Source organism: Pelmatolapia mariae, linkage group LG23 (genome assembly GCF_036321145.2).
Source record: "Pelmatolapia mariae isolate MD_Pm_ZW linkage group LG23, Pm_UMD_F_2, whole genome shotgun sequence".
Classification (NCBI taxonomy): Eukaryota; Metazoa; Chordata; class Actinopteri; order Cichliformes; family Cichlidae; genus Pelmatolapia; species Pelmatolapia mariae.
This window is the reverse complement of record NC_086246.1, coordinates 20,742,937-20,754,847: the sequence shown is the minus strand read 5'-3', so window position 1 is coordinate 20,754,847 and position 11,911 is coordinate 20,742,937. Positions and strand designations below refer to the sequence as shown.

General features: G+C 38.9%; 1 protein-coding gene across 1 annotated transcript; it reads left to right on the top strand.

The window, feature by feature from the left end:
• Window positions 1-585: 585 nt before the first annotated feature.
• LOC134620851 (C-X-C chemokine receptor type 2-like) lies at window positions 586-2,086 on the top strand. The gene is made up of 2 exons (XM_063467169.1): window positions 586-717; window positions 833-2,086. The coding sequence occupies exons 1-2, from the start codon at window positions 681-683 to the stop codon at window positions 1,462-1,464; spliced, it is 669 nt and encodes a 222-aa protein (XP_063323239.1). The 5' UTR covers window positions 586-680; the 3' UTR covers window positions 1,465-2,086.
• Window positions 2,087-11,911: the final 9,825 nt, after the last annotated feature.

Below are 11,911 nucleotides of genomic sequence, written 5' to 3'. Positions count from 1 at the left end.
ATGAGTGTAAGAATTTGGGCTCCGTCAAAATCAGCAACTTGGTTTTGTGTCTTTTTGAGGGTAAGACAAACAATTAGACTTGGGGCTAGATTTACTAAACTGGGCAAAAAGTTCTAAACACAGGCTCAATCTATGTCTCACGTATTGCCAAAGCTCATGCAGCTGAATTTGTGTAGGTTCACCACTAAAACGGGTGTTAGAGCACAGCTCATGCGATCACGTTGAAAACAGTGTGTGCTGTTCATGGTCCTAAAATTGCTTGATCAGCATCTATCAGAAACTTCAAAGAAAATGAAAACATCAAAATGAAAAATGGGCTGCTATGTCTTGTGCCTGACTTCCAGTCAAGTCTTGATCATTTTCAGGATAAGATCCAAAGTCTGTGTTGTCATCCCTTTATTTTTGTGCATACACTTCCAGGTTTGTTTGTTTTTTGTTTTGGTTTTTGTATATTTACTTTTGGCTAAGTCATTGCTTTTATTGCTATGGTTAAAATATCACTGTTTTCTGTCCACAGCCATGTCATTTGTCTATGTCTTTGAAGATGATTTATTTTGGAACAATCATTCCTATGATTACAACGAATCCAGTGAATCATTCTCTCCAGATCCAGATGCCTTAAAATGTGGAAATGAACCTCTGGAACCTACAGCAGTTGTGATCCTGTGTGTCATCTTCACATGCATCTCTGTATTGGCCATACTCGGAAACCTGCTGGTAGGATGGGTGATCAGAACCAGCCAAGAAATTTTGGCTCCATCAGATGTGTACCTGTTTCACCTGACAATAGCAGATGGACTGCTGGCTTTAACGCTTCAGTTTTGTGTTGCAGCACTAACTCGAGGATGGCTCTTAGGAGACTTTCTTTGGAAACTCCTCCACATCGTCATGGATGCAAACTTCTACACCAGCATCATCTTCCTCACCTGTATTAGCATCGATCGGTACCTTGTGATTGTGCAAGCCAGGGAGACACTCAAGAGTCACCAAAGCATGTACAGCAGGATCCTTTGCACAGTGGTGTGGGTTCTCGGTTGTGCCCTTGCTCTGCCTGCTCTTTTCATTCACTTTGACATCGGCAGATCTACCGTATGGAGGCTCACGATTCAGGGGTTCATTTGTGTTTTTGGCTTTTTGGTCCCTGCGATTGTCATGATCTCCTGCTACAGCATCACTGTTTCACGGCTGCTGCTCACTCGTGGTTTCCAGAAGCACCGAGCCATGCGGGTGATCATAACCATTGTGACTGCGTTTCTGCTCCTCTGGACACCATACCAGATAACCATGGTGATAGACATACTGCTGAGGGCTGATGTGGTACAGTATAGTTGTGATATGAGGAGGTCGTTAAACACAGCCTTGGTTGCAACCCACTGCCTGGCTCTGCTGCACAGCTGCATCAACCCTTTCCTCTATGCCGCTGCAGAAGAGAAGCTCAGGAAGAAGATGAAACTGTGTTTTTAGAGAAATGTCTGATGGGAAAGTATGTGACGCTCAAAATTCAGGAGGTCAACACTTCCAGTGCTTCCAATGCCTCAGAAGGTACTGGAACAGTTCTCTGAGCGCTTGGTGAACTTTTTGTTTTCACATGGTACCAGGGCTTCTACAAACAAGCTGCTTTTAAATGTTATCATCTCTGGCTCTCTTCCACGGCCTGTCTTTGTCCTGTCTTCCTCCCCCAACCAGCCAAGGTAGATGGCTGCCGTCTACCTTGGGGTATATGGTTGTTGGGCTTTTCTGTTGTTTTTTTGGCGGGTGATGGGGGTTGGACTATTGTTGAGTTTTTATCTTACAATGTAAAGCGCCTTTAAGCAACATTATGGGTTGTGTTTTTGGTAGTGTTTGTATGCGTGCCATTTTGTCATTCTGCCTGTAAACATGATAACTGCAAAAATTTGGGGATGAATTCAGGCAAAACATTGTAGGGGTGTAGAGCGGGGTCATGTTAACAATCCATTAAGATTTACTGTGCACCCACCAAGGTCTTTCAGGTCAACCTAATGATTCAGTAGTCAAAAATTAACAAAAAGCTTTATAACTTAACAAGTATGGTGTGTATTGTCAACATTTGACCTCTGACCTCTACTTTAAGGTCAATAGATTGATCTGACGCTCATAGTGATAATAATGCTATTTAAACTATGTTTCTTACTGCCATTGTTTGTACTGATAACAAATAACATATATTGGGAATGATTATATGGGGGATTCTAAATGTGTCACACTTGACCTCTGACCTCACTTTTACTTTTTATATCTGTTATTTTTACCACACTTTAAATCTTAAAGTATGTGTAAAAAGAAGAAAGATAACAAAATCAACATATACAAGTTACAATACTATTTCTGTAAAAGTAAATGCTGCCCAGGGAGTGAGCTGCCTTGGCTAAAATTTGGGCTCCCTGAGTGCGTCTTGCTTATTACTGTCATCATCACTAGTTGTAGTTGTACAAACTATCCAGCAGATGGCAATGAAGAACAAGAAGTTGTATAGACAAATATGTGACATTAAAATAATGAGAATTAGAAGGTACTCCCTCGTTTTTATCTTGCAGAATTTTCAGAAACAAATAAGTCATTAGTGAGGATCTGTTTCTGTCAGTGTCCCAAGGTGAGCAGCAACCTCCCGATAAACTTTGTTACTAGCCATTGGCTATGTTGAACCCGGCAGAGTCCCAAATGATCACTATTTGAACTTAAAGACTTAGACACACGACCTAAAATGTGTTTTCAGGCAGAGGATGAACAGAGGTACTGCATAAAGGGCCACTGTATGATAAATCATCACACCAAGTCAATTTACTTAAAATACAGAGCTGATAATGAGCACAGCAAAGTGTACTTAAATAATTGGACTAACTTTGAATTTGTGAGTTTAATTCTTTATTGACATCAGTTTTGTTTTGTTTGTTTTTCCCATTCAATGCACACTGTTAGAAAATAATTGTAACATGCTCTGCAGGCATTTGTTGTAAATTTTAGAGTGACCTTGATAAAATGTTGTATTAAAAATTGTGATGTAAGGTTTTTCTGTTTTGGTTTTGGTATATTAATTAAAAGTTCACGCCTGAACATGTTGTAGAACAAGCTATTACATATTAAATCTAAAACTGCACCCAGACGTAGAAAATGGTGTCAGTAGAGAAAGTAGGAAGTAAGCGCATCGCTTTTGTTTATACGCCATGTATGGGCTTAGAGTAGAGAAGTGAAGCGGACATGAAATGTGGGTGTCAAATCATCGTTATTTCTTTGATTCTCTTTGTTGTTTTCTTTTTGAGTAATCCAGATGAGTCTTTAGAGTCATTATATTTTGCCATTTTGATTTTGCAACTGTTTATTTGTGTATAACATCTGTCTTTGTGTGTAATAAAAATGAAGTAGGTCCTTTTGGCCTATTGAAAGGACAGGCATCTTTTCTTTTTCTTTGAATCTGTAAATGACATCCAAGTAATGGTACATCCATCCTGTCATGACCATATGGCCAAAAGTCACGTCTGTATTTGTGGTTTTATGGTCTTTATGGTCTTTTTTACCAGCAGGATTTTGGACTTTAACTGCTGGTCTTAAACATCAGTTGTTTTCTGAAATAATGAACATCCCAACAACTTATGAGGGCAGCTTTAAAAAAAAAATATCGTTAAAAATAAGTTAATATAGCTTGGATACTGGATACTGTATGTAGTGCTCACCAAGCAGAATTGAGCTTAGATGTTATTGTTGATCTAAATTTGTGTACTTTTATGATATTTTACTAAATTTACTAATTATGATGAAACAATATCTTCTACATTTCAAAAGAAAAAAAACATGATGAGACAATACAGACACACTGGGATCATAAGACTAAACCATAGTGCTCTAGTCTTGCATATCTAATAAATTGCCTCCATAGCCAGCATAGAGAGGTGAAGCTAATATGATGTGGATTCTGTGAGTAAGCAAATATTGGATAACGTATACGACTCACCCCACAGGGCCATTCTCCACCAGATTCACAGATTTTTCTTTGAAGATGTTTTCACCAATTAGTGCTGCACACACCATGAAATCATACCTAATGTAAAAGCAGAAACAGTAAAACATGAATCATGTTATGTTGATTATGTTGAGATTGGTTGTTATGGCAGTAACACAATGACGTGTTGTTACTGACAGCTTGGTGATGCTGATTCATCTGTCAAAGTATTATTGTATAATTTGTGTTGTTATTAATGTCCATATAGATCTATAGAGATGTATAAATGTAAATAGTAATTCATATTTTTATACTTGTGCTTGTTTCATATCTTCTTCTGGTTAAGGATTACAATGACACCCTCTCTTGTCTCCAATCGGACATTATTGCTGAGATGGCATGAAAACCAGATAAAGTAGTAACATAATAATTGTACCAATCTGTTTCTTTTGTCCTAGGACAGTCTGCTTATGACTCAATCACTTTATTTTCATATTTTTAAGAACTAAATGATTATATTTGACTCCTAAACTAAAACTGTGCTCGCAAGGCAAACACATATCCAGTCAATAGTTTTGTTTTTTTAATAAACCCAAATACATAAGTGGATCAAGCATAGTACTGCTGCTATTAGTTGAAGAAAATCATTTCATTACTTCTGGAAAACTGATTTGTTTCCACGCAAAAGTTCAAACCGGTCTGTTGCTGACTGACCCAGGAAAAGTGGTGCTGAGAAGTGGCAAAAAGCAGGACTGATATATTGTTATTTGACCCATAGAGAATATAAAACACAGACATAGTCACAGTAATATCACTCACTGGATTGGGACTCGACATTTTAAACCCTGAATTGTGCCGTTTTGGTCATCACTGTGTCATGTGGTATTTTTTGAAGCCATAAGTTACCTTATATCGATGAAAGGCTCGAGATGAAAGCAGCAAGCTCTGTTCATAAACTGTATCAGTGAAACATACAGAGACACATTTATATTAGTGGTAAGTAATTGACTAAATACTAGAATTTCACTCCCGAGATGGTCTGTAAAAACACAAATATTAGTCAGATATTAGTAATATTAGCTTAATATTAGTCAGATATTCAATTAATAATGGTTCAAAGGTCAACTCAGTGCACACACTAAAGAGATCCATCTTGGATGAGGCCTTGCAGACCTTTTACTGCCTACATCTGGCTGAATTAGGATGGCCACGCCCCTCAATTTTCCAGGTGAATCTGGCTGAGTTACAAAGAAATTCACCTCTATTTAATTAGATTGATTATGCAGTCTAGAACTCAGTGAAACTGTTTTTGGATCACGCTCTAAATATGCAACTTATAGGAAATGGCTTCAGGGTTTGTTTGGTATCCTGGATGCTCAGTTTTTTTTTGTGATGATTTACGGAAGAAAAGTTGAAGTGCATTTCCAGTAAACTTTCAATGGTCACGTGGGATAGGTGGCTGATCAAAAGTTACATAATATGAAAGGTCTTATTTTTACCAACAGTTTGATGCCACCCTTCATCTTGTAGCGATTATTTTTTCTGGGTAAAAAGAAATTCTCTCCATCCCACCTAAAAAAAAAAACAAAAAAACAAAAAGGTAAAAAATAATGTGTTAAAACAATGTAATCAGTGGCCGAAATTACTGATGAGACAGAGGGTTCCAGATAAAAAAAAAAGAAAAAAAGAAAGAAAAACAAAAAGGTGAAAATAGCTAAGAAAAACACTGCAATTCTTAAAGCATCGCTGTAAATACAGCTATTTATTGCCCACCAGTACAATAACACACACACAAAGCTGTTGTGTTCATCAGCTTTTCACAGTCATATCTGTAAATATTTGAGTATTTGTGAATATAAAAATGTTTGTAGTCTGGCCTCTCTACGCCACCGCAGTGGATTTTAAAAAACAATCAAGACTGTGATTCAAGTGTATCTTTTATGTAAGGGGTTTAACTTAACTATTGCATTAACTCTTTGGCTCTTTTAATATATATATTTGTTTTTATTTGTATCGTATTTGCTTTTATTTATTTTTTTTAGAGGGGGCAGATTATTTAACTTTTATATTTTACAGCTCAGTGTATATCAACCCACCAACCACTTCATTAGGCATGGCTATTCAACTGCTTATCAATGTGAATATCTAATCAGCCAGTCACAGCAGCTCATTGTATTTTGGTGCTTAGACCTGGTCAAGGTCACAAACTGAAGTTCATCCTGAGCACAGTGGCCCTTCCAGTCTTAAATCACCTTTCTTTCATTTTGGGGAAAAAAATGAATTCGAGCCAGGAGGAAGCCACACAGTTTTTCAGCCGTGTGTGGTTGTTGGTCCTGATGGCCATGTCATGCATTTTTATCCTTGCACTGTATTTTAGCTCATTTTAATCTTTCAGTCTTGCAAACATGCATGTTTTTGGAAAGATGTTATAAAATATTTGAGATGTTTAAAATGGAAATCCCTTTCTGTGCCAAACTCTGTTCTTAGATTATTAAGACTATTATTATTATTATTATTATTATTATTATTATTATTATTATTATTATTATTAAGACTAAGACTACAGTAACACCAAAACAGACCGAACTGTTTGAAGAGTACGGCCATCACCACCATCAGAATCAATGTCATTGAAGATATAAATACTGGAGCTCAATAAAAATACTAAAATGCCTTTAGTTGATTCAGCTCTCTTAGCTAATTATAGAGCAATCTCCAACTTTCCTCTTATTTTGGAAGAGTAGTTGTAGTAGATGAGGTCAGGATCTGGAGTGCTTTACTGACAACTGCTAAAGGTTACGAATGATCTAATCGCCTCTGATGATGGACTCATCTCTATGGTTGTCCTATAACACCTCATTGCAGTGTTTAAAACCATTGACCACAATATTTTACTACAGATTAAACATCATTGATATTAAAAGATATGCACGCCAGTATCTTGAACCGTATGAACCATGTGTCTTCTTCACACATGAATGTTAGTCAAGGAGTTCCACAGGGTTCTGTACTAGAACCAATACTTTGGCATTATACATGTTTCCCTTAAGTATTATTATTACTTTATCTACCCATGAAGCTAGGTAACACTCACCAATTAGTGAAACTGCAGAAATGTCTAAAGACATAAAAGCCGGATGACCTCTGATCTTCTTTTTCTAAATTCAGATAAAACTTAGGTTCTTGTACTCAGCCCTAAAACCCTTAAAAACATGGTGACTTGTATATACTTACTTGGCCTCCAGCAACGCTGTGAGCAACTGGGGAATTTTTGACAAAATATGTGCTTCAATGTCCATAATAAACAAATATGTAGGACTGCTTTCTTTCCTTTGCTCAACAACTAGAAACATTAGACATTAGAAACATCCTAAACAGAGTGAAAAGCTAGTCCATGATTTTTACTACTTCCAGGTTGGACTCCTGTAATTTGTTATTATCAGGATGTCCTAAAAACTCCCTGAAAAGCCTTCAGTTGATTTAAAATGCTGCAGCAAGAGTACTGACAGGGACTAGAAAGAAAGACCATATTTCTCCTATATTAGCCGATCTTCATTGGCTCCCTCAAAACCAGCTTCCTGTTTGGATTAAGGAGACAGACACCTAATCTATTTTTAATATTGGGCTTAAAACTTTTCTTTCATATAGTTAGCGTTGGATCAGGTGACCCTGAATCCTCCCTTGGTTATACTGCAGTAGGGTCAGACTGTTGCAGGTCTTCATGTGATGTACTGAGCACTTCTATACTAGTGACCTCTGTTCATGCCCCAGGTGTTTATAGACTACCACAGCATGTTTGTTTGTTTTTTTATATATTGGCCATGTCCAAGTGTCTGACCAAATCTCTAAAAGTTACAGATAAATAAAAAATAGAAACCAAAAATCTGCTTGTCATGCCAGTCACGTTCGAAACCATCAGGAACAACGTTAAAAAAATCTTCTTATCAGAAAATAAAACTTTCTCCCACCTTTCAATGTCCCATTTTTTGGTGCTCTATTGCAAAGTTGAAATGGTCAGTTCTGTGGTGTTCATGGAGACGGGGCCTTTGAAGACATTTTTTGCTTTTGAAGCCCTTCAGTCTCAGATGCCGTCTGATAGTTGTGGGGCTGCAGTCAGCACCATTAATGGCCTTAATTTGGGTCGAGGATCGTCCAGTGTCTTGACGGACAGCCTATTGGATCTTCCGGCTGATTGCTAGTGAAACTTTTTGGGTCTTCCACTTGACTTTTTTGTTCCATAACCCTCAGGATCATTTAAGAAGTTCCAAATCACTGTCTTACTACGTCCCACCTCAGCAGCAATGGCGTGCTGCAAAAGACCCTGCTTATGCAGTTCAACAACCCAAGGTTTTTTGCTTTTGCCATCAGAACATCATGACAGTGTGACCACCTGACAGAAAATGACAGTGAATCCACATTTTTGAAGTTAAGAAAACGTGGGATGAAAATGGTATATCCCTTGCCCACCATTACCTCCATTGTTTTCATCACATACTTAGAACAAAGAATGTATCAAATAATGGTTTTGCGTTTCTTCATAAAGGCTGTAGCTGTTGTGAATGCTGTTTGTGACCAGAAGTTACATAGTAATTCAATTTATTATTATTATTGAAGAAAGAAAAGAATTAGACAGAAAAGAATATACAGGGTGGGCCATTTATATGGATACACCGTAATAACATGGGAATGGTTGGTGATATTAAAGTCCTGTTTGTGGCACATTAGTATATTAGAGGGGGCAAACTCCTCAAGATGGGTGGTGACCATGGTGGCCATTTAGAAGTCGGCCATCTTGGATACCAGGGGCGATTCTAGGATCAGAGCTTTGGGGGTGCTGAGCACCCAGAGAACTGCCCATCCAGGCAAGGTAAACTTTACTCGTCACGATTAGACTTCTTCCCTGTCTCTGTCAGTCCCTGCATTCTTAAATGTCTCCAGTTGTCCCGAATTCCCTCTGACTGTCTCCTTGGTGCATTTAAACCCCTGTTCCTCCCTGTCCTCATCTTCTGTTGTCTTCATCTCCATTATCAGTCATCATAATTTTACCCTCTCTGTGCAAGTCTGCAAATTTCTTTATTAAATCATTAGATTCTTAAATTCATTAAGTCTCTCTGTGCCTGGGTCCTCGTCACAAAACATGACATCACTGTTTTGTACATTTTAACACAATTTAATCCCCACATTTGTGAAAGAAGAGCAAAACACTTCTTTGAAAAGTCTGTAACAAAACCATCAAATCTGATAAAGGTTATTTAAATGTTGCTAAAGTCGACTACTGCCAAAGAAGAATGGATTGGAATGTAAAACAAAAAATACATATCCTAACCTTAATTACTGGGGGAGAATAATGAATGATGCTCATAGTGAGTAAAAAGTAAACTGAGTGCATTTTTTGGACAGAGATTCACTTTTAAAGTGTGTGTATAATATAATATAGATACATAAAAAAAATACACTCCAAAAATAGAAGAGTGCTTGAAATGTACAAAATATTATTAAAAAATTTTGAAAAATTGAGACACCTTGGCCTATGGTACAATGTATACAATGTATGAAAAGATCTTTACTGCAGATACTACTATGGCTCTGCAGATTTTTTCTTTTCTTTCAACCTATGTCCCCAAACCTTGAGGTTGGTAAATCTGTCTATCACATTTTGGTGATCAAGTCTCTCAAGCATCTCTTTCTCAACTGACATCACAGCCAGGTGCTGGAGTCTGCTTTGACCCATGGTCCTTCTCAGCCAGGTATGGAGCTGACTCAAGACACTAAAAGACCTTTCACAGCTACAGCTGCTAACTGGGTTTGTTAGGGCAACCTGAATAACAGTTTTCAGTGTGGGGAAGATCCGATTATCCAGAAGATTGTACAATGTTAACATATCTGGAATGGCACCAGCCTCACTCTTGAGCTTCAAAAAGTTTTTGGCAACTGTGACTTCCTCTGACTGAAGTTCAATATGGTAATGCAGTGCCAGGGCTGACAACCCAGTTTGTTTTGCAGATTCTGTACAGCAGCTTTAATATAGGGAGGACACAACTTCCAGATTGTATGAGTAAAATCAGGTTTTTTCTCTTTGTCAGTTTAACAGTTTCTGTTTTGCCTGTTAGTATTCCCTGCCTGTTTTCTTACCTGGTTCTTCTTGACCTTGTACTTTCTCCTCATGTTCCCCTCTTTCCTCTCTCCCTCTTTGGACTGACAATCACACACAAATAGATTGTATTCAATAAGATTTAAAAAAAAAATACTATTAAGATCACTAATAAAAAAGTCCTCTCTCAGTGTACTTTCAACCAAAAGGCAAATAACCAAACCACATGAACATCTAATAAAAGATATAAATATTGATCCAACATTATTCTTGATTAACGGATCATTTGATTTTACACTTTTACCTGAATGTGGCTCCTTTTTTTGAAAAAACTTCCTTATATCCCTTATGAACCTGGCTGTCTCTCTGTACACACACACACACACACACACACACACACACACACACACACACACACACACACACCGGGAGTTATAAGGTTAATGGGCATTCAGTCAGTTAGCATCCATTTCAAACAGGACAGTGGTAACAACAGCAGGCTACGGCCAATTATAAGTTTTAGATTTTAAATAGGCTGTATACATTTCAATGGGAGCAACAGGACGGTCAAATGTCACTGATTTTACTACAGAGTAGGGCGGATTGTAGGGTAGCAAAAATCTTCGGAAAACACGTTTTCAACACTGCAGGTTACCTGGGTGTAATGTTTTTCAGCTAAAACCGTCTCAACCAAGTACTGTATGCTTTTTATATTTTTAGTAGTGTGTCACACAAATAGCAAATATTGTCCAAAAAAAAGTAAGAAATCTTTGGGGGTGCTTTGATTCATTTTGGGGGTGCTGAAGCAACCCCAAAAATGGGCTAAAATCGCCCTTGCTAGAGGGCAAGATCAAAGTAGCACGGAGGGAGGTTAGCCAACTAACGGAGTTGCAGAAAGGTGCGACAAAGAAGGTGCATAGAAAATACAGCAAGCTGTCCATACCTGAGGCCTTGGAAACTGCCAAGCAAAGACTCACAGCCTTGGCCAGCTGCTTGAGGAGGTACACCAGAGAGATAGAAGGCAGGAGAATAAACCAGCTGTTCTCCACAGAACCAGCAAAGGTGTACTCTCAGTGGCAAGGGAATAATAAGAGAACAGCACCACCAAGGCTGGAGACGGAGCAATACTGAAAGAGCATATGGGAGAAGGACGCAACCCATAACGGCAATGCTCGGTGGCTAGTGGATCTGAGGGCAGACCATAGCAACCTCCCTGAACAGGGTCCAGTAACCATCACGGTGGCAGACATCCAAGCAAGGGTCTCTAGTATGAAGAGTTGGACAGCACCAGGCCCCGACATGGTTCACGCCTACTGGCTGAAGAAGCTGACTGCACTCCACGAGCGTCTGGCAGCACAAATGAACCAGCTGCTAGTTGACGAGAGACACCCGGAATGGCTAACCGAAGGTCGGACGGTCCTGATCCCCAAGGACCCCAAGAAGGGACCGGTCCCATCCAACTACCGACCAATAACCTGCCTCAGTACTACATGGAAGCTCCTGTCAGGCATCATATCGGCTAAGATGAACAGGCACATGGGTCAATACATAAGCGGGGCACAGAAAGAGATTGACAAGAATAGCAGAGGCACAAAACACCAGCTACTGGTAGACAGGACAGTCAGCCGAGACTGCAAGACCAGGCTGACCAACCTGTGCACTGCCTGGATTGATTACAAGAAGGCCTATGACTCAATGCCCCACAGCTGGATACTGGAATGCCTAGAATTGTACAAGCTCAACAGGACCCTAAGAGCCTTCATCAGGAACTCAGTGGGGATGTGGCGTACAACACTAGAGGCCAACTCCAAGCCCATAGCACAAGTCACCATCAAGTGCGGGATCTACCAAGGAGATGCTCTGTC

Bases quoted from the DNA above. Each gene is read 5' to 3' on its own strand.
- LOC134620851 (XM_063467169.1), top strand. From the start codon at position 681: ATGCATCTCTGTATTGGCCATACTCGGAAACCTGCTG. The intron at 718-832 runs GTAGGATGGGTG...TTTGTGTTGCAG, and splicing joins CCATACTCGGAAACCTGCTG to CACTAACTCGAGGATGGCTC.